The 22,914-nt window shown below is 43.0% G+C and overlaps 2 protein-coding genes across 2 annotated transcripts; one reads left to right on the top strand and one right to left on the bottom strand.

Annotated features, from left to right (window-relative positions):
- Window positions 1-4,651: 4,651 nt before the first annotated feature.
- On the top strand, window positions 4,652-5,827 carry LOC127779091 (protein CDI-like). Its single transcript, XM_052305783.1, has one exon. The coding sequence runs from the start codon at window positions 4,802-4,804 to the stop codon at window positions 5,663-5,665; it is 864 nt and encodes a 287-aa protein (XP_052161743.1). The 5' UTR covers window positions 4,652-4,801; the 3' UTR covers window positions 5,666-5,827.
- Window positions 5,828-6,719: 892 nt separating this feature from the next.
- On the bottom strand, window positions 6,720-17,344 carry LOC127779090 (poly [ADP-ribose] polymerase 1). The gene is made up of 20 exons (XM_052305782.1): window positions 17,091-17,344; window positions 15,648-15,697; window positions 15,336-15,522; window positions 14,169-14,334; window positions 13,787-14,090; window positions 12,866-13,061; window positions 12,592-12,750; window positions 11,811-11,871; window positions 11,246-11,309; window positions 10,883-11,140; window positions 10,021-10,258; window positions 9,816-9,928; window positions 9,647-9,723; window positions 9,397-9,560; window positions 8,505-8,696; window positions 8,269-8,377; window positions 7,808-7,890; window positions 7,577-7,714; window positions 7,132-7,314; window positions 6,720-7,040 (listed from the first exon to the last, which is right to left on the bottom strand). The coding sequence occupies exons 1-20, from the start codon at window positions 17,232-17,234 to the stop codon at window positions 6,993-6,995; spliced, it is 2,934 nt and encodes a 977-aa protein (XP_052161742.1). The 5' UTR covers window positions 17,235-17,344; the 3' UTR covers window positions 6,720-6,992.
- Window positions 17,345-22,914: the final 5,570 nt, after the last annotated feature.

The following is a 22,914-nucleotide window of genomic DNA, read 5'->3' as shown; positions in this document are numbered from 1 at the left end:
TTAGCAAACAACATCAAGCACAAACAAATCCGGCGGCCGGCGATCAGTGGCAGAGGCAGCGGTGTCCGACAATCAGGGAAAGGGCACGAAGGCACCGGCGGCCAGATCCGGCTTCCCGGAGGCCAGATTCGACGATCGGCAGTCAGGAGGCGGCGACGGCGTCAGTGTTGAAGGCCGGCGGTCGGGAGGCAACGGCGTCAGCGGCCGGGAGGCGGGAGAAGGCACCGGCGATCGAATCTGGTGACCGGCGGTCAGGAGGTGGCAGTGGCGTCGATGTTGAAGGTCGTCGGGCCCGACCTCCTGGAGGCTGACGGCGGGCGAAGGAGGCGGCGACCCCGTGCTCCTAGAGGACGACGGCGGGCGAAGAAGGCGGCGACGCTGCCATGGAAAGGAGACCGCGGCAGCCGGCGCGCAATTGGGGGAGAGGCGATGGTGGAGGAAGAGAGAAAAGAGAAGAGAGAAGAGAGAAAAGAGATGGGGCAGTGGGCGGTGGGGGAGGGTTGGGGTGTCCTTTTTTATAAGTCAAAATTGATTGAATATCTAAGGTGAGGTTACTCACCTTTGACGGGTGCAAACTTAAAACCAATCACAGATAAGTACTCATCAATGATGGATTTATATGTGGACACGCCACAGACGTTATGTGTCGTGTCCTTATATATACCCGTCACAGGTGGGTATTTACCTGTGACGGGTCTTTTTTTTAGCCTCATCTATGACGAGATTTATTTAACCCATCAAAGGTGATATTATTTGTGACGAGATATTTTGGTCCGTCACAGATGAGTTGATCTGGCGTAGTGTGTGTACGTGCATAGGGTAGGTTCCCTAGTGGAGTAGGATTACTTATTAATGTGGATTTATGGCTTTTGGGTTGCTACTTTTGGGGATAAATAGAAGATGGGTTGAGGTTTATTGGTATCAATTTTGAGAGTTGAGTTGAGAGAAAAATTAGGGTTTAGTATAAATTTCAAGTTTAGTCGAAAGTTGAGAAAGTAGCACTGTTATTGTACTTTGTAAACACAATTAGAAACAGTAAAGTTGATCTAGTTTCAGAGTTTTTCAATTTGTGTTTTTCTCAGTTTCGGTGATCACACCTACGAGTGCACCGTGGTCACACCAGTGGCTTCACAGCGGCTAGACCAGCGGTGGCCATCGATGACAGTGGTTTAGAGGGTGATTAGACCGGTCATACCAGTTAATTAATGTCATCAGATTTTGAGCGTAACTTTTAGTTACGCTAAAAACTAATTTTCGGTGTTCCTACTATTCACCCTCTAGCTTAGTTCACTTGATTTGATCCTACATACGAGCTATCAAATTAAAGATGACCATCAAGATAAGACGCTGAAACTGATCTGACCAACCGGGTATCGATCAATCGAAGTGGTCCCACAGCGACATGTCGTCGCCGAGTCCTCAACACAGTTAAAGATCAATTGGTCGGGTGCGGCCGTACGTGTGTGGTAGGTGGCATATGCGGTACTAGTAGATCTGATCGAGTGATAACCAGGCTAACCTATAATTGTTTGTTAATTATTTGTATAGCTCAAACCACACACCTGTTTTCCGATGGTGACAAGGGAAGCAACTGGCATCGCTCCTCCATCATCGGGATGCTTCTCCCTCGCGGATCCATCCAAACGTACGAGAGGCAGCGCAGCCATCTCGGGACTGGTGTAATCTCACTATTAATAATAGTTTATCAAATGTTTAGGTTTAAAAAATTAGTATGCATGCACAAACGTGCGTCAAAGCCATAGATCTGGATCCTATTCATTGTTCATTATTCATGCGAACTGTACCATATTTGTTGTAGTCCACTATTGAGTATTGAAGCGCACGACATGATCTGCTCTTGGTCATATGCATTACAAACTGTAATCCAGAGGATTCCGATTTCAAAACCACCACCATTCTTTAAACTTATTGCTATCCGTTTCTCAAGTAGATGATGTCTTAAAATTAATGGTAAAATCAAATATTAATTAATTAGTTAATTCTAAAATATTAGGAGTTGACACGTGAAAATGGTATCAGTAGATATTTGTAAAAAAAAACTTTCTTATAATTATTGTTTTTATAGCTTGTAAAAAATATGTTTAGAAAAAGTAATGATAAAATATGTAAATTATATCCGTATCAATGTCTAAAACGGCAAGTAAAAAAGAATAGGATGTAGTATATTTTATAAACTTATGCTATTGTAAAATTGGAAGTTTAACCAATATTTTTTCTAAATGTTAAATATTTACAACCATAAGGTATACACATGGAAGTGAAGCCACGAAAGGAAGGTATAATTGTCCATTTTGGATGTATATTTTACTACTTCTTCTCAAATTATAAACATTTATGGACATCCAAAATAAGACTTTTTTTTTTGAACGTATATTGATAGAGCATGAAAAAAATTACAAGATTACAACCCTGGAGGGTCATAACCAGGAAAAAAAAAATATACCACTACCTACACACCGGCAGCGCCAACACACACGACAGGAGAAGGTTAGCACCTGACCGGCCGCCGCTAGACCAACAAAGGAGCACAGACAAGATCGCCACAGCAAGGGGGTGCCAAAACGACGTCTTCAACAAGAGAAGCGACGAAAAATCGCCGCCGGCGTCCGTCAGGGCTCAAAGGAGCCAAGACTGGGCTTTCGCCCGGCAACCACCCTTTGGGGGGTGAGACAGCACGACAACGCCCTTAGGAGGGGGAATTAACTATCGTTGTCGGTCCGGCCAAGACCGAGCTAGGTTTTCACCCGCCGCTCGCCACCTGCGAATCCACGGCTGATGCACCGATGCTCCACCACCACTCAAACTCTGCCAACATGTGGGGCCCCTGCACCGACGCCCCCCGCTAGCCAACCTTCGTGCGCCGAAGACCGTGCCACACCCACCGGCAGCTCCACCACGCACCGAGGTCGCCTCTTCCACCGCCGGCCGCGCCTCTCGCGCCAAGCCAGCCTCCTCCACCGGACGTGCCTCTCGCGCCAATCCGGCCTCCCTCCATCGGTTGTGCCTCTCGCGCCAAGCCGGCCTCCATCTCCGCTGCCCACGCCTCTCGCGCCAATCCGGCTTCCCTCCATTGGTTGTGCCTCTCTCGCCAATCCGGCCTCCCTCCATCGGCTGCGCCACTCTGCGACAAGCCGTTCTCCGACCCCTCCTCCAAACGATGCTGCGCCGATCCGATGTAGCCATCTGCCACGCCCTCGACAAGCCGTCCGAGGCCGCCATGCCTCCTCCCACCACCGTCACGGTCACCATCACCTCGCCATCGCCGCCGTCACCTCACACCCGACTCCTTCCCCGCCTCCACTGCCGACGTCGCCGTCGCCTCCTCAGTCATAGCCGTCGCAAGCTGGCCGCCGTCACCGCTGCCGCTGTCACCAGCCATAGACGCCAGCAGCCGCCGTCGCAAAACCGCCGCCACCTCCAACGCAGCCGCCCCGACGTTGTTGCCATGCGGGGGGGCCAAATCGGCCTGCAGGACGCCAGATCCGCCCCCCGGGGGGCCAAAACGGCCTGCAGCGCCTGGATCCGGCCGCTGTCACCAGCCTCACCGCCAACCACCCACCGTCGTCAGCCTCGCCGCCACCTCCATACCCGCCACCATCTCCATCCCCGCCGCCGGCGCCCCCTCACCATCCCCGACGCTGTAGTCGCCCTCGCCGCCGTCGTCGCCTTCCCCGCTGCCAGCCGCCACCAACCCGCCATCTTCAATCCCCGCTGCCACAACCACCAACTGCCGCCGCCACCTCAGGCCGACCCTCCGCCAGTGACCTCCCCGCCAGATCCAGCCGCGGCGGCCCGGATCTAGGCGGCCTTCGCTGTCTCGCGCGACCCCCTACCGCCGACGGGAGAGGCAGACGAAGGCGACGAAGCCCCGCCGCCGCCGTCCTTGCGGCCGCGCGGCTTTGCCGGCGGCCGCTTGGCCGGCAGCGAGGCGGCAGAGGGAGGAAGGGGGGAGCGGCGACGCCGGCTGTTTTCGCCTCCCGTGAGGGAGGGCGACATTTTTGACTATATGCATTCTCGATAAACTTCTACAAGTGTGTGTAGATAGAAATGTTTATAGTTTGGGCTAAAGGTAGTAATAAAATACTGAGTGAAAATGTGAATAATAACATATATAATTGAAAAAAGAAAACGATGGAGCAACAAGCAACACTTATTATCTAAAAAAAAAAACAAGCAACACTTGCCTAGCTGTTTTGATGTGATAATTAGGATCGGGACATGACGACGACTGTGGAGCAATCGACGCAGGGAGGCAGAGTGCCCATGCAGCTGCGCGTGTTCCTGCCGTGCTGGTGTGGTAGTTCACACGACAGGACCACGTATTACCAGTACAAATTAGCAACCGCGCGCGCGCTGTCGTCGGTCCCTCCCGCGCGCTGCCCACACCACAGTGCAGTGTCGCCATGCATCCGCCGACGCCGGACCACAGAGCAATCAGTTAGCTATAGGATTCCTTTATCTAATTTTGTTGATTTTGACAACAAAAGAAGAGAAACACATATGCATAATTCTGGACATCGATCTCCCTGGGCCTAATAATGCAAGCGTAACGCTGTTGACGTACATGTCGTCATATACGCATGCCCTCGTTTCAATTCGCTCCCCACACTCAAAGGGCTCTTAGGCTCTTATTAAAAAGGCGGAGTTTGTGATAGCTCGCACGGCCTATGCGTACGTAACAGCAGCCACCAGGAGCTAGCAAACACTAGTCATTTTTTCCTTTTTTGCGGGAAAGCTAGCAAACACTACTAACCTTCTGCTTATCACACAAACAAATACTATGTCGGACACGCCTACCGACGACGTCGTGATGACTGGCCCTGTAGCTGGCGCCGGCGACGTGCAGGGGGCGGCGGCTGAGACGTTCCGCGTGTTCGTCGGGTACGACTCGCGCGAGGACATCGCGTACCGCGTGTGCCGGCGCTCCCTGCTGCGGCGCTCCTCCGTGCCGGTGGCCGTGATCCCGATCGTGCAGCAGGAGCTCCGGTCGGCGGGGCTGTACTGGCGGGAGCGCGGGCCCACGGAGAGCACCGAGTTCTCCTTCACCCGCTTCCTGACGCCCCACCTCGCCGGCTACCGCGGCTGGGCGCTCTTCGTCGACTGCGACTTCCTCTTCGTCGCCGACGTCGCGGAGCTGGCGCGCATGGCCGACCCGCGCTACGCGGTGCTGTGCGTGCACCACGCCTACGCGCCCAAGGAGGCCACCAAGATGGACGGCGCCGTGCAGACGGTGTACCCGCGCAAGAACTGGTCGTCCATGGTGCTCTTCAACTGCGCCCACCCAAAGAACCGCGCCGCGCTGACGCCCGAGGCCGTGAGCACGCAGAGCGGCGCGTACCTGCACCGCTTCATGTGGCTGGACGACGCCGACATCGGCGAGGTGCCCTTCGTGTGGAACTTCCTCGTGGGGCACAACCGCTTCGACCACGCCGACACGGCCGGGACGGCGCCGCGCGCCATCCACTACACTTCCGGCGGGCCGTGGTTCGAGCAGTACAAGAACTGCGAGTTCGCGGAGCTCTGGGTCCAGGAACGTGACGCGTATGAGGCCGAGGCGGAGGAGGAGGAGGAGAAGGAAGAGCACGAGGCCAAGGCCATCCTGCATGCCCCTGCTGCGCCGTCGGCAGTTTCCGTGGACGCCTGAGCCTCACATGCGGTGCCTACTGTTTCCCCCCTAGGGGTAATAAGATGATTGGAATAAACTCATGACGGCCTACCAGTTGGGGATGTCCTGGGCTATCTATTAATGTTACACGTGTTCCTGAATTTTCTATTGTTGATGTATCGGACCATGAATATTCTCTCACTTCGACGTCCCTTTTGCCTTTGGAGCCACTACACACGGGAGTGGATTTTCATCTTCGAGATAATATCCTCTCGTTATTTGTATGTCACCTAAATAGTTATGAAAAAAATTAAGGAGATATATTAACATGCGATATATCATTCCACAAACATGCAAGATCAAATTTAATTTATACATCTCGCAACGAAAAAGACAAATTAAACTACAACTAGTTAACATATATTCACAGTCAAATTTATTTTTTCGTTGCGAGATGTAGAAGTTCAATTTGAACTTGCATGTTTATAGAGTAATATATCACATGTTAATACATCTTCAAAATTTTTTAAATTTTTTTCATAACTATTTGAGTGACAAAAAAACGAGGGAATATCTTCTCGAGGGATGAAAATAGTTTCCCACTACAAACCTCAAGAATGATAAAAGTTCTATATATTGTTGATCATATGGTTAAATATTACTTTGAGGCTAAATGCTGGTCATAACGTGTCTTTGTGGCTATCAAGTCAAGTGATCTCTCTAAGAGGAAGTGGGAGCACCCCGAGCGAAGCGTGAAGAACGACGACAAACCATAGTGAAAGAAGAGCACAAAACAAGCGGAGATTACCAAATCACTAATACCAGAGGAAAAACTATTGCAATCTATGCTCATCGAATTGTCGCTGCTAGACTAACCGTTACTTATAGGATAGAAGAATATTACTTCCGCTAGACAGTCACACGCCTCTATCTTTGATCCTACAGACGGGACTATTCACTAATGCTGTTCAGTTTATTTCGATTGCAGTATCCTAACATGGACCTCGAATCAAAATACTGAGAAAAAAGATAGCCAAAACGCAACGCCGCACAAATAACGCGAGTGATGATAAAATAGCAAGCTAAACAGAGATGCCAAATGCGCACATTGCCACAGAAATTAAGCAAACATCTATCAAATGCCAATGACATGCACAGGGGATTTACTTGCGCCACTCGCGCGATGCCCATGCAACGTACCCCAAAACGGATCATACGCGAGCAGCACATAACCTCCGTACCAACCTGAAACTACTGGATAAATCATTCCAACACATCAAAAGCGTAGCCACCACAGACTACTGATATCGACGGAGATACTTCCACTGATTAATTCTACATTTCTACTCCTACCTTAAGCCTCTAGTCACCTCTTGTGATGGAACCTAACCTTCAACAGGTACTGCATCTTGACCTGCCAGAGATAAGGTTTCATGAAAGGTAAGGAACTGAGTTTCTAATGAACAGAAGCACGCAAAAGAGTAGGGATAACAATTTGACTGAACCTGGGATGTATTGTAGACAATATACTCATTGTACATAAGCTCAGATGTCTTGATAGATGCTGGCACTGGCTTTCCGCACGGCACCACAACATCATCCCTCCATTTCGCAAACTCGGACTCGAGCGGCACAGTTTTGCCTAAGCCCTTGGTCGAGTGCTTCCCTCTTGGAGGTTTGTCCATGGACTACAGCAGCCAGCAGTACGCCAGTAAGTGTGGTGCCAAGCCAACATGAGGGAAAAAACAAGTAATTGCACGCGAGTATCTCGTTGAGTTTTTTCTTATAATTATGAATCAGCAAAGAAATACAGATCACAATAAAAAAATCAGGAAAGAAATACCATGGTCAATTCCTTAAAGCAGGATCATATTTCAAAGCAAGGATAGAAGTTCAAGTTAATGTTATAACCACAATGGCAGAATTTATCTTTTAATACTGAGATCTTACCGTGGCTTTCTTCAGTTCATACATGTCACCTAGAGCAACCTCGGAAAGAAGCATCAAACCAACTGGATTCTTCCTATCCACGTAACAATATTGTGCACTCTTGCTTACTAAATCTGCAAAGTAGAGGCCTTTCCCGAACTGTTGATTAAAAGGAAAATAGCTTAATCAAATTCAACCAATCTTTTGCAGATACTACAGTTGAACCATATATAAAGTGAACAAAAAGCAAACCATATAGCCTGTCACGGGAGCCTCAGGAGGTGCTATTCTTAGTCCTTGACTAAGTATTCCAACATAATTGGTCAACCTTGAACCTATAAATTAAGTTTTGCAATCTTGGAATCATTCAAATGGTAAGAAGGAAAGAGTTGTTTAGGGGACATTAAGTAGATCTCCAGTGCAAGTAAAAAAAAGGTAGCCTTTTAAATACTAACATAACATACCACACAAGTAAACCACAAGAAGAATTAGTAAAATAAGCATTTACTACTGTTGGACTGCCTGAGAACCCTCTGTTCACCTACGCACTGCCATGGCAAAGATTGCGCATGGATAATAAGTTTCATTTCAAACCTAGATTTTGGCACTAAATACTGAGAGTATAAAAGTAGGAGAGGTTCAAATTAGTGAAGATAAACCTTTTCAAATATTGCGTAAGCCAAATGTGTTTGCATTACGGATAGATTGCTTACCATGCCATAACAACATCTTGTTATGGAGATTATTCTTATATCTTGAGTACTTGTTGAATTCTCCATCTCGATCAAGCGAAAAGACTTCCTCTAATTCCAGTGACCACTCCTTCAAAAAAGATTCAAAACAGGACATGTCAATACCTATACAGAAGAAAACAGAAATAATTGTCTGTATTGTGCTATCTACAGAAGAAAAAACTACAAGGTTTTTGTATACAGAAGAAAATTCATGCCTTGTGGGTAGGAGCATGAGTGTTAAGAAGATACTTCTCAACTAGCTTGTAATCTTCACAATCATGAGGGAGTGGAGAAATGGCACATCGAAGTTTCTTGTACTTGTCATCAAGAGACTCATCATTGTCACTATCGAAGCCAACAAGTTTAGAAGCAATTTCAATATCTTGCAGAGCTTCAAGCATTTTCACCTGCACAATTGCACCAAAGTTACAGTCAATTGGGTCTCTGAGTAAAGTTACAATTATCAAGAAATATATCTGATCAGTCAAAAGAAAATAAGAATGAAAATAACACAAGAATTAAAACAGCACTTTAAACGGTGGACAGTTCTAACACATTTTTCCTTGAACATGCAGGAGATATCATTGCATTTAAGAACAGCACTGTATCTAACGGCAAGGAGAACATGTGAATAACCAAAGGGAAAGAAAAGGAAAAATGCCATAGGTCTGTAGCAAGTCATAAAATCTTTAGTTTATTATAATATCCTCTCAAATCTTCCAAGTAGATAGCAAAATGAGAGTCATTGAGAACTTGAACCATAAATGAAAGTAGTACGAAAATACATTTTTTTTGTACTTCAATAACATAGTTTACTGGAAGCCAAATTTATATATGACAAAATAAATAAAAAATTTGTGCTCCTTCGATTCCATTTGAGCATTATGGAACATGCCTAACTGCCAAGATATCATTACAAGTCATGTACAATAGCGCGTGGAATGGGCCCATTTCAATTTCAGCAATGATCATAGAAAGCATTTATTCTTTTGCAAAAGGTTTTATAGCAAAATATTTCTCTTAAAACTGTCATGATTTTAAAAAATAAGAATAGTCATGGGATATCTTCCATATACAAGAATATAACACAAGGCAATGAACACATACTTTCACCATCAAATCATCCTCATCTTGTATAATGTGAGGATGAATAGAAGGAATAAGGGTGAAGAAACGATTGCTCGCAGCAACGATCAAGCTCTCTCTAACCGCCAGTTCTTGATTGTCAGTGTTACCCAATAGATTCTGTATCTCAGTTAATGCTTCAAAACCTGCATGCAGTGCGGGCAAGCGAATCATGATATGTTTGGACTTGCAGATCAACAAAATGAGTTCCACAGGGAGCAAAGTATCACACCTTTTTGGATATTTTCCTTGCTTAGTTTACCGAGGGGCATCTCGGACATGTTAATTTTGAATTCCAGCATAGCAGCCCTGGTACAAAATAATATGTGAAATTCTTTTCTAATACTAAAAACAAAGCATGTGCACATGCAAAACCTGAAAAAAGAACGGTAAAATCGCACCTGTATGTTTCAATATTGAAAAGCATATTCATGAGCTCCAGCAACTGGGGAGCAAGTGAACTTTTCATTTTGTCAATGTCTTTCCGCTTTGGTCCTTGCCTTACACCATAGTCCTGCAATATATTAAACAAATCAGATTGAATGCACATAATCCACTAAAAAGGGAAAAAGATCCTGCAGGTAAAAACATTTTCCCACAACATACAATGTCAAGTGGATAAAATTTCCCAGGCTGCTTTTGGAAATTTGTTTTTTGTTCCCATGCTTCCCAGGGGTTTCCAGTCTTCTCAAGAAACAATCTTCTAAATTCCTGAATAGCATCAATTTTCGGCATCTCCTCCAACTTAGTGCCTCCAATTTTTTCATTCCCAACTCGTCCCCACTTTCGGAATACATAACAATCAGAACCATTATCCTCTTCAATGACCTGAAGTATATAATAGCTTCACAGACAAAAAAAAAAGATAACTGTTAAAAGATGAGACAGGGCAAGCAGGGTCACCATTAGTTGCAATGACCTAACAGAAATTTAGCAACTTGTAATATTACAGAAGAAAAGTTTCCCCCTCATTTCAACAGTGTTATGCTCCTGAACATAAATTCACAGGAAAGGAAACAGAAATTTGTGCAAGCTCCACATTTTTGGTTGCAGAGTGGCAGCAAATAAGACATACTAGATCGGAATGATTGACAACCAAAGCTAAGTTGGGCTTGAACAAGAGACAAGGGCTATGACTTCAGGAGCATATGTAATGAAAACCAAACCAAACCAGACCAAAGTATTTCTTCCAAAATGTTCATGCTATTTTTGCGACCATATTGGTTGCAGTTGACTCAACATTACAACTTAACAGCCATGGGAAATTTAGCATTATATCATTCTGTTAGTTCAAGGGAAGACCAGGAAGTTGGATTTGAGAAGCAATCCACGTTCTTTGTTTGGTGACTAAAATTGCTGGAGGGTTTATCGGTTTATCCATATCACTCATATGAAATATGCCTTGACAATCACCCCTAAAAATGCAAATTCTGAATTTGACAAGAAATGCTGTGAGCAAAATCCTTGCCTGTTCACACCTCTTGTCAGGTCAGACATGTTCAGGGTTGTATTATATATGCTTTTTCCATCTTCAAGAATATGACCTGTATCTTGCAAACCAGATGACTCATGAACAGCACTTCGCCCTTTAACTTTAACAGTCATTGTGCCTCCTTTAGAAGATTCCAATGCAGTTTCTACTTTATACAAATCAAATGGAAGCACCCTGTTTTTTCTAATGCATTCTCCAAGGTAACCTTGTCGCAGAATTGGTATCTTCAACCTCCTGAAATGAAGTAACATATATAGTGGTATTTTAACACAGTAGTTCGCAAAACAATAGGTCAAACTGTAACTGTAAAAGGATAAGGACAAAGTAAAAATTTGATACCTTGCTTTCTTGACTTCAGCATTCTCACTCTCAAGCTCACCACATAAAACTAAGCAGCTGCTGTCTGCAGTGCAAGACTTCCATGTGAAAATAATGTGAAAAGATTTCACCTAACACTAAGAGCTTACCTAACCTACGAAACAATGACCAAGTCGCATGACTCAGTCCATTATATCAGCTGCACAAAAGTACTGGCTATTGCCCATATGTTGTTAAAGAAATAGAGATAGTCCACATAAGTGATCCATAATCCATCTCTTCCATAAAAAAACATGAGTTAGACAATGCATTTTCCTTATACTTTTAAAACATCAGTTAGATTAAGTGTCATGTATTAGTCTAAAAATTACACATACGTGAGAGCCGGCCAATTTTAGGAATTTGAGTGGTGGCTTTTGGTCATGGGGTGGTGTCAAACTGCTCACCCACTTGGGTGAAGGTATAGATTCCAACGTCATACAAAACCAAATATTAAAGGTTCAAATGTCTGAACAAGACAGTTCAGTTCTGGATAACACGAGGAAATCCTGTGTAGTTCAAAGAAAAAAAGATAACGAGGAAAAACCTTTGGTAACTGTGGCATTAAAGTTGGCACCAGCATCTTTCAGCTTCTGTTTCCATCCATCCTACAGTAGTTGGATTACATGATTAGTTAGAGGAATGTACAAAGTACAAACTAAAAAACAAGAAAAGAAAAAAGTATAGTCCGATAACTGATCCAAGCATTAATTTCCTGACACCAAGTGACCAGCAGAGAAGAAAAAACAAAAGAAAAGAGTGTCCCATGCAAATAGTTGCAAACCGATCTTACCACTTGATGCAAAAGCAGCATACTAGATCATATAAAATTTGACCTATTATTCAACACATGACATGAATTTAACATGAACTGAAGCAAGTACATAGGGAAAAAAACCTAAGCTCTCCCTACCTTTGCTCTGCAATCTAAATGTGGTCACTCTGCATATTCCATGGATTAAAATTTTTGGAAATTAAAGAAATAATCGAGGAACTCAAGGAATAAATTACCAAACTAAACTAGCTATCTTCAAGGAATTGACTTAAACAAACAAATATATGAAGCACGTACAGTTGAGCACTTTCCGATATCATGTCAACAAGCCACACAATAAATATGCATAATATATATAATCTGTATAATATGGTAAGAATCAATCTGGGTAACAATGTAAGGAAAGTGACTGTGATTGGAAAAATAAAAGGGTGTCTGGTGCATGCCACAACATGCAGCAAGGTCATGGCATAATTGGTGCTGCTTTAACGAACACAACTCACAAGAGAACCTGAGGATAACTGTACCAAAAAGTAAAAAGAAGATTACTTACAACCACATCTTTAGATTGTCCTACTAAAGAAACTCTCAATTTATCCAATCCTTCACTAAGGAAAGACCAGTTTTGCTGGGTTGATTGGCACAATGATTTCTCAGGTGACATTGGCGGAAGAACTCTCTCTGGTTTCTTAACCTTTTGAGACTTGAACCACTGCAAGATACATACATATTTGCTTACCTTAACTATAGAAACCAAGCATTAAGAACGATATTATTTTCGGTTTGGGTGGGGGTGGGGGGTGGGGGGGGGGGAGCCATAGTCATACCTTTGTAAGATAACCATTATCCATTTCGTCAGGAATTTTCCATTTCTTTTTACTGCGCACAGGTTCTGTCGTAGAGTATGTACACTTGGACCATTCTGACACATAGCCACTGCAATGATACTGGCCACCATGATAGTAAAGGAAGCTAGAACAAACTGGGCAAGTACCCAATTCTCCAAAAAGCATCCCATCAGCACTGCCAGACAAGGAAGAAAGTTAGAGACGAGGTGTTCTGACTTCTATGTGAGATGAAACAAGGAAATACCACAAGCAGGTCTACCGCAACCAATAATATTATAAAGCTTATTATGCAATCAATAATGTTTGTCTTCCTTGAATTATACATAAAAAATTCAAACCTAAATACTATTGAACAATTTTGGCCTAAAAACAAATATCTTAAGTGCTGCCTGACTTTGAAATTTCTCTGCACACATCAAATTTTTAAAATTATTTTTTAAAAAAAAATAAAAAGGTATAGCCACTTTTAAGGAAATAATAATTGTATACATGAACCAGATTACAAAAGAACCAAAGCAAGTGTGCAATCATTAGGTTACGGTGAAAATTCTGAATTTCACTAAGCAATCAGTATCACAAACCCTATAACCAGGATGTTACAACTGGGATTTGGGATCCAGAAAGCAAGCAGAAAATAAATCTAGCGACAAAAATTACATAGATGACCAATTGGGATCTTTGAGGAACAACTATCCTGACAAATTTCAGACACTAGTACCATTCATCATCAGTTATAATCATATCCTCCTCTAGCAAGTAGCACCGGACAAGGATATATTTATATGCGGGATCCTTGTAGTGCAATTTGTTTAAATATCAATTACTCATTGGATGGAAATATTGTAGTGCAGGAAGCCAGGAAGTTAAAAAAACCATTTCACAAATAGCATGCAACATTACCAACGGTCTAATAGATGCCGCTCTGGTCCAGATGTATCCTGCCCATTTGCTTCGAGCATGTTCCTTAGTTCAGCAGTTGACACATGCTTCTTAAGTTCATCCTTCAATTTCCAAAGTGTGTCACTCTGCTCTTTAAGCTTTTCTTGAAGATCAGTAGAACTAGCATTGGAATCATGTGATGCAACAGCTTTCCCTTTATCTTCTGCTGTGCCTTCTGATATACTCCTGATTATCTTGGGAGCTTTGCAGTCATGTATATCATTCTGATTATTCTTGCGCTTGGAACCCTTAGAAGATGTTTGCCCTTGAGAAACAACAATACAAAATATCAAGTCAGATTACGAAGTGGCGTGAAGAAAATTTGATGTCCATGTTCCATTACCTGAGCTGGGGGCATCTTTCTTAACAAGATCAAGAACAGCTCCTTTATCCTCATGCGACAGGATCTCCCAGCCTGAGAAATTCTCAACAGGTGCAGCTGGGGACATCTCCAAAAAACAGCTGGCGTGATACCAACCTTGCCCTTCAAGCTTAGATGAAACACGAACCTAGACAAACAAATAATACTATTACAGAAACAATTTGGAGTGAAGACAAAGACCATGTTTTTACATTACAAGTTGCCATATCACAGTTACAAAATATTCATATGTTTTCAAAACATACATTATGAGCTAAGTGCATGACTAATAGTGCTTCTGGATCATCAAACATTTTCCTGTCTATAATTCATCACAGTAATTATTGTAATTCATTAGGAGTACTCAACTAGGAGCGTGGGTGAATAAGAAAAATGAACATAATAAATATTCTTCCAATTAATACATTTTGCAGGTTACTTCATTTGATAAAGTAAATTTAACACAAAATTCAGAGTTCTAATGTTTGCTAGTGGCACGTAGCAGAGTAACTACAAAATAAATGAGAAACTGTGGCCTTTAGGCTTTCTGGTCACTTGGAATTCCAGTGCAAAAGCTTGCGTATTATATGCAACATGATGCAGGCCACAGGGTGTACAGAAAAGAACCTATGGTGTCCCTGCGTATCTGAACCATACATATCCTAGATGTAAGTTCAGAAAATAAAAGAGCATGCCAATGAACTAGTGGTAGGGAAGCTATTTAACCTCCCCAGCTACAAGTGTTCAAGTGATAGGACCAAGTCAGGTATCCATTTCATCCTTAGTGGGCACTAAAGTTCATGTTCTAAATAAATAAAGTATAGAACAACAAAGTAACATGCAGAATTTTGAAGAATACAGTATTTTTCCCAGGGAGTAACTATAAGGAATAGGAAACATGTTACGATCAATCATTCTTACATGTTGCATCAAGGATCATTAAAGAATGCGAAACTTCTGTTTATCTATGACTGTTAGCTGAATGCTCGTATAAGACTGTAAGGTGTTAATCATCAAGGAGGTTATTTTCATGACTATAATTTGAAAAGCAACAAGTACAAACATAAAATTTTCATGGCATAAAACTTCCTATCATCAAGGGACGAATTAGAAAACATGTATAAAATTAATTGATCAAAAGATACAGACCGTTCCCTTTGTTATCTTTTCACCACACCGTCTACAGGAAGTACGGGCAGATTTAGCAACCTCAATGGTGCATTTATCTGAAATAGCAGCTGCAGAACTTGCAGTAGCTGGCGCACTTCCAACATAATTTCTTATCTTCTCTTGGTCATCCCATCTGAGTGTGTCTATTCCTTCAACATCATCAACACTAATTGGAAACGAAGAATTGACACTTTTAGTTAGGTCAGATTTCCAATAGATGCAATAAAGATGAATAAACTATAATACTTATGCTTAAAATTCATGCAAACAGTAAAAGATGAAGTTGCATACGATTTTATCTGGTTTTTCTTACTAAGGATGCAACTGGCATGGTTCCACATCTGAAAAAGAGAAAAGGGCACTAAAATTAATTGGAAGTGGTAAATTCGTAAAATTGATATGGAAAGATATATCATATAACCCTTGAGTTTTTTCTTCTGCACCTTCGAGAATCTACCATGACCAAAGAAAAAGTTCCAAATAGTTACAGTTCTTGAATAAAACAATTACTATATAAAACATAGAAAAGGTACGGTGTTGTAAACACTCCATACTAAAGAACATGGTCAGGCCATCACAGAAAATAAAAAGAATATGGTCAGGTGAAAAATGGCATGCAGATCCAAAAGTACCCCCTAAGTTTTCCCTAAACGATCCTACATTTCCCAGTGAAACAATTTGAGTGTCCAGTCCACATAACCACATGACTACTGAGTTAATCCAACCAAAAGAAATAAAGATTCAGCCTCCAAATGTGCAAGATAAAAAATGAAAAATAGAATAAGGACTCCCCTCCAAGTTTTATCTTGCCTAATACATGTAAGCACTTATATTACACGTGCACCCACAAAACAATTACAAGAGGCAAACTATAAAATAAAGCGGGCAAACGAATACCTAGATTATAATTAGCAAACTACACATCAAATAAGAACAAAAACAGATTAACGAACACACTAGATTACTAACGTTGTCATTGGTATGCCCCATTGCCATGCTAAAACAGCACAACCAACTGGCAGGTCCGCATAATAACTAATATATCAAACAACTTAGGAGCGATACTAGTTAAATTGCATATCGTCCCATTGCATATACCAAAGTTGGTGCCCACAAAAGCACCCTCTATTTATTCTTGCGTTACACATATAGATTGCATAATGGATTAGAAACAGCAATAAACCCAATGCTGGAATTGACGGATCATCCACAAATCGACAGAGCACCAAACCAAATGCATCAAGAACTCCGCATTCTAAGAAAGGTTCGATCATACCCCCACAAAATCATGCGAAATTACCCTCAGAAACACATTTTTTTCGGCCGTCGAGATTTAAAACCAACCACCCATCAAAGCAGAAAATTCTTATGGCAAATGCCCGCAAAACCCACATTCGCAATGCACATCAAGGTGAAAACCGACCACCCATCAAAGCAGTAGATTCTTGTGGCAGATGATCACAAAACCCACACCTGCAATGCAAATTAGGATGAAAACCGATCGCCCATCAATCCAGCAGATTCTCATAGCGAATGCCCTCGAAACCACCTCCGCCACCTCCGCAATACACGCACCTCTAGAATCCAAACGAGCCTACCAAAAACCCTCAAGAACGCGATACCTGCCACACCAAAACCCTACCCTCCCAGACCCTAAAGATCAAAGCAAGATTCATCCACTGAACGGAGAAAGATCGTCAGCGAGGAGAGCGGGTGGAGGGAGAGGATACGAACGGGCATGAATCCGTCGAACTGCGTGGCCTGGACCATCTTGCCGAGCCGGAGCTGGTCCTTCCCGATGGGGGACCTGCACGACTTGCACGAGGACCGCCCGGACTTAGCGTACTCCGCCTTCCAGGCCTTGGGCGGCGCCGCCATTCCGCCGGCCGGTGCGGCTGGCGCCCTCTTCCTCCCTTCCCCTCCGCCGCTTCTTGGCTTGTCCTAGGGCCTAGAAAGAAGGATACAAGCCTACAACGAGAAAGGAGAAAGGAAAGGGAAGAAAAGGCCTGATGATGATGAGGTGTAAAAACGTTAAAAAGGAAAAAAATTCCCATCGGAAATTTGGGGCGAGTTGAGTTACTCCCTTCGGGCTCTAATTTGATATTTTGCTTACATTATTTGATCATTCGTCTTATTTAAAAAATTTTAGAATTATTTTTTTTACTTACTTTATTATCTAAAGTACTTTAATCATAACTTTTCGTTTTTTATATTTGCACAACTTTTTTTAATAAGACGAGTGATCAAACAGTGCAAGCAAAATGTCAAAATCCCTTATATTATAAGACGGAGAGAGTAATTTGATGGTTTTTCTTTTAAAACCTTGTGCCATATCTCCCCGAATGTGTATTCTCATATGCCACTTTTCTTACTGGCTTTAGGGACTGTTTGGCATGGGTTAACTATGTTTGGATGGGTTAACTATGTGATTTCTCGCGTTTTGCTACGGGAATTACTAAGCATTTTTCAATATATTTTTTCAACAATTAAGCTAGAAGTAAAAAGTAATAATGAAACATCAGAGTTTTATCCGTGTTTTAATGTGAAACATATTGATAACTATATGTTAAATATCTTCTCTACTATTATAAAAATTGAAGATATTTTTGCCGGTACTTTGTGTCAGGGTTATGGATACCACATACCTAATAGTAATCGACTAAGCTCGACATGGCCCACCATATACTAAGTCTTATACGGAAGCATACCTTGTATATAGAAGGAGTTCCGGATAAGAAAGGACGAGTAGAGTTCTATATGAAAACGACAAGGACTACTCGGATTGTATCCATATTTATCTCCCTAGTTTTACTTAGACAAGGGGACATCTATGGGTATAAATACAAGCCCCCTAGGAGGGGAGGGGAGAGGCCACAAAGCTACAAGCCAACACACGCCACCGGATATCGACATCAGAGATTAGCCTAGCCATATCCCATCCGGTGTCTACGGAGACCGGCAAGAGGGATCTAGCGCTATCTCTGATATCGCCGAGTACGGGTTCGAGGAGGAAGACTACCTTGTCGTCGACTACGAGTTGGTTATCTAGCCGCCAAGTCGACGACAGTTAGATAGGTTATCCCAGATATTGTATTTGTGTGATCCAGATGAATAAAGAGCAACACCGGCTTCGGCCAACAGGATGTAGGGCTATTACCTATCAGATAAGGGGCCCGAACCTGTATAAAAATCCCTGTCTCCATCTCTTTTACCTCAATCTCGCACATCCCCTTGTTCCAACGATCCCCATACCATCCAAATACCCTAGTCGTGACTATCAAACATCGATAGTGGCGCGCCAGGTAGGGGATTTTGGTGCTTCAAGGTTTTCGACGAGATGGGTTGAAGAGATGGATTCTCCAACAACAAGCTACTCGACGACTTCGGCTGTAAGGGGATCCAACCCAACCGAAGTGTGTTATCCGGTGGATCGGGATCCTCGTCATCTCAAGCTTCGCCAAGGCAACATCACTGCAGATTTTTTGACGAGGAATACTTTAACTACTTTGGACCTGGGAGATCTGACCTGACCACAGTACGTGCCTCGACAAGATCGGAACCATCGTCAACAATTTGATCTATCGAGATCATCCAAGCCTCAAGATACGCGGCGTACGTACAAATGTCAGATTATATGATGTCAAACGAGTACGCAACAAGGTAATTGGTAGATTGGTTTTTAAATTAATCTACTAATTTCATAGATACATCCGGCATGTATCTACAAAGGTACGCAATATTCTATATGTGATTTATCGTACATATTCTTCATATCAATGCATTATTGTCAGATCCATGATTTATTATGTTTACCTACAGCATGTTTTTTTTTATACAATATCTATTATGTGAGCATCCCCTATAATAGGTCGACAACGGTTTAATACTGGGGCTCGCTCTGTTTTCTCTCGTATAAATCATGCTTGTTTACGGTTTACATAATGTCTAATATTTAATCTGCTCGTTATATCCTGATAATACTAGAAGATTTCTACAGTATTTTGAGTACATACTCGATATTCTCTGCTATACATCTTGTCTTCTAGAAAATATTTTTCAGGAACAATTGAGCACTCGAGTAGGTTATGGTCTTATCAAGACCGTTCTCGACAAATGCAGAGTTGTTGCACCCAACCTACCAACGAAGACAGACGACTTATCTCACATATAGCACCGGCCACGTCCGGACTATTAGAGAATATGTCGGGGTAATCCCTCGCGAACGACGTCGGCCGACATGATTGCGAACAGGCATCCAGATATGCTACGAGTTGGGTATGTGAGTCATGCTGGCCACATGAGATACACATATAATCACCAACTCTAGCGCACCTAAAACTTCATCTTCAGGTGATCGAGATACGCCTACACCTGGTCCTCGACCAGTAGATCGTAGCGATCTCTCACCACCTAAAAGTTCAACTCTAGGTGATCGAGATACGCCTACACCTAGTTCTCGACCGGTAGATCGTAGCGATCTCTCACCACCTAAAAGTTCAACTTCAGGTGATCAAGATACGCCTACACCTGGTTCTCGACCGGCAGATCGTAGCGATCTCTCACCACCTAAAAGTTCAACTTCAGGTGATCGAGATACGCCTACACCTGGTCCTCGACCAGTAGATCGTAGCGATCTCTCACCACTTAAAAGTTCATCTTCAGGTGATCGAGATACGCCTACTCCTGGTCCTCGATCAACCGGTTGCAGCAATCTCTCGACATCTAACACAACAATCAACATTGTCATGATAGCGACAACCAAGACCGACTAGATCGCCGTTGTCACCAGGATGACAATGTCCAGGACTAATAACATCAGGACGACAATGGATAAGGTTAACGACATCACGACATCACACGATGACGACAAAACTCGAGATCCCCAGACTTCTAGAGGGCCCGAGGACGAGGTAGTATGTCCAGGAGCCAAATCTCCGACTACGATAATTCCTCATTGTCTTCGTCGTCATCTGGAAGCAGTTCTCGTAGGTCACGAGAATGTCGTCCATCTATTACTCTGGAGTCTCTTCAACTGGTCGAGGTACGACTACGACTGATCTTCGACCAGCAACGTAGCAATCCTCGCACCACGACTTCAGATGGTCGAGGTACGACTACGACTGATCTTCGACGGCAACGTAGCGATCCTCGCACCACGACTTCAGATGGTCGAGGTATGACTACGACTGATCTTCGATAGCTGATCTTCGACCAGTAACGTAGCGATCCTCGCACCACGACTTCAGATGGTCGAGGTACGACTACGACTGATCTTCGACCAGCAACGTAGCGATCCTCGCACCACGACTTCAGATGGTCAAGATATGACTACGACTGATCTTTGACCAGCAATGTAGCGATCCTCGCACCACGACATCATATGGTCGAGGTATGACTATGACTGATCTTCGACCAGCAACGTAACAATCCTCGCACCACGACTTCAGATGGTCAAGGTACGGCTACGACTGATCTTTGACTAGCAACGTAGCGATCCTCGCTCCGCGACTTCAAATGGTCGAGGTATGACTACGATTGATCTTCGACCAGCAATGTAGCGATCCTCGCACCATGACTTCATCTGGATACGAGGAGATGAGAAATACGAACACATCCACCAAAGGAGTGCGACAACAAAAACATGCGTACCTGTATAGATATATGCTGGATATATCTATGAAATTACTGACCAATTTAAAAAATTAATCTACTAAATACCTTTTAGCCAATCTGAATTGTCCTCCACGATTAGCACATCTAGATGGCTTACCTATGTACGTATGCAAGTATACCTATGGCTAAAATAGCCTTCGGTACACACCATGCATTACTGTACATGGGTCCCACCGCATGCATGCTAACATATGTGTCAACAGGTGATGTAATCGGCCGTCTTCTCACTTGGCTGTCCCACTGCTGCACTTGAGATCTGTCAGGCGACCTCAAAGCAATCGGACTCGGCTGACGGTAACACGGCTGAAAGTTTGGCGAGGACGTCATGGCAGAAAAACATTGAATTAATGTTCTCCACTACGGCGATGTCCCTCGCGGCAGCGAGGTTAGTCGATCCATGGTGAAGCATCACGATTGACAACCTCGAAACCCGCAGCGGTGACATCTTGAAGCTTGGTTGATCTCGCCGGATCGAATAGTTGACGTCGATGGTTCCGATCTTGTTGGACGACATACTCCGGTCAGGTTAGATCTCCCCATAGCCAAAGTTGTCGAGTAACTTGTTGTTGGAGAATCCATCTCTTGAACCCATCTCGTCGAAACCTTGAAGCACCAAAATTCCCCTACCTGGCGCGCCACTGTGATAGTAGCCTCCTAGGGGGGCTTATTATGTTTATCTAGAGCATGTTTTTTATACTCTTATGTTTTTAAGTATACCTACTCCTTTGGTACGTCATCCGTGTATGAATCGGTTTATAAGTGTTATTGCTTTTGGAAATACAAATTCGTTTTTGAGTCGGATTTTAAGTTCGTTAGCTTTTGGAATACAGGAGTCGTATAAAAAATCTCTTTAAAAAAACTCGCATGCTAACTTGAGATGATCGGACTCCTAATTGCATCTCATGATTTTATAGAAAAATATATCCAAGCGAATTCTCACAGTAAATTTCACCTTAATTAAACGTATAGCAATAATAAGATTAAAATAGTCTTCACATGTTGCAAAGCACATGCAATTTTTCTAGTATTATAAAAATGATAGATAGATTTGTGAGAGGTGATAACTGGATATGCTTGCATGTTGATTTGTATAATTAAATAAATTGTAGATGATATTGTACGCTTGCATGAGGTTGAATATGTAAATTTTGTTAGTGGGTAATGATGTGGCATAGTAGCATGTTAAGCTTTAACTTAGTGGATTATAACTTCAAAGTATAGATTGGATCATAAATTTGCTATATTAGCAAAATGCCACTACTATTCGCGATATCGGCTAAGTGCCACTGAAATTTTGTAAAATTGGATCTATGACATCGCCATTACATTTTCTATTTCACAAAGAAGGGTAACAACTCATAGATCCGTTTTTGCATTCGCTGATCTAATCATGAAAATGTAATCCTCTCTCCATCCCGTTTCGTTTTTGCCGTTCCTAGTGAACACCGCAACTGTCGACTTGGAGTCGCTAGCGCAAGCCGATTAGGGTATCTCCGCACTAGATGTGTGTTGACAGAAAACACGAGGCCTGGGAGATCTGCTTAACTCCAGTGCAGGTCCAAAGCTCACCTTCGAATGTATGAGCGTGCCAGTTGATTTGATCCTGTAATCAACAAGAAATAGAAGCAAAGAAACCGCGGTTAAATCTATAAATGATAGCCGATCGGCTAGGTGCCAATGACATATCATTTATCTATGAGCCAATGTCATATGTAAATCGATCGGCAGTTGTAAATAGACAATAAAGAACTAAATCTATTCGATCGGCTGTAGATATTTCCAATATATAGTTCTTATATCGATATATACTTAAATCAAGTGATTGGGATAGATCGGTCGCCATGCCGAGACAGTATAAATCACTTAGATCGAAATATATATTAAT

The sequence above is a fragment of the Oryza glaberrima genome, chromosome 7 (genome assembly GCF_000147395.1).
Source record: "Oryza glaberrima chromosome 7, OglaRS2, whole genome shotgun sequence".
In the NCBI taxonomy this organism is placed as follows: domain Eukaryota; kingdom Viridiplantae; phylum Streptophyta; class Magnoliopsida; order Poales; family Poaceae; genus Oryza; species Oryza glaberrima.
This window is presented reverse-complemented; position numbering and strand designations above follow the sequence as displayed.

Excerpts from the sequence above, each read along its gene's own strand:
- LOC127779091 (XM_052305783.1), top strand. The coding sequence starts at position 4,802 with ATGTCGGACACGCCTACCGACGACGTCGTGATGACTGGCCCTGTAGCT.
- LOC127779090 (XM_052305782.1), bottom strand. The coding sequence starts at position 17,234 with ATGGCGGCGCCGCCCAAGGCCTGGAAGGCGGAGTACGCTAAGTCCGGG. Across the intron at positions 11,310-11,810 it reads TAATGCCACAGTTACCAAAG|ACAGCAGCTGCTTAGTTTTA; the intron begins GTTTTTCCTCGT and ends CTTGCACTGCAG. Across the intron at positions 7,041-7,131 it reads TTGTCTACAATACATCCCAG|GTCAAGATGCAGTACCTGTT; the intron begins GTTCAGTCAAAT and ends TATCTCTGGCAG.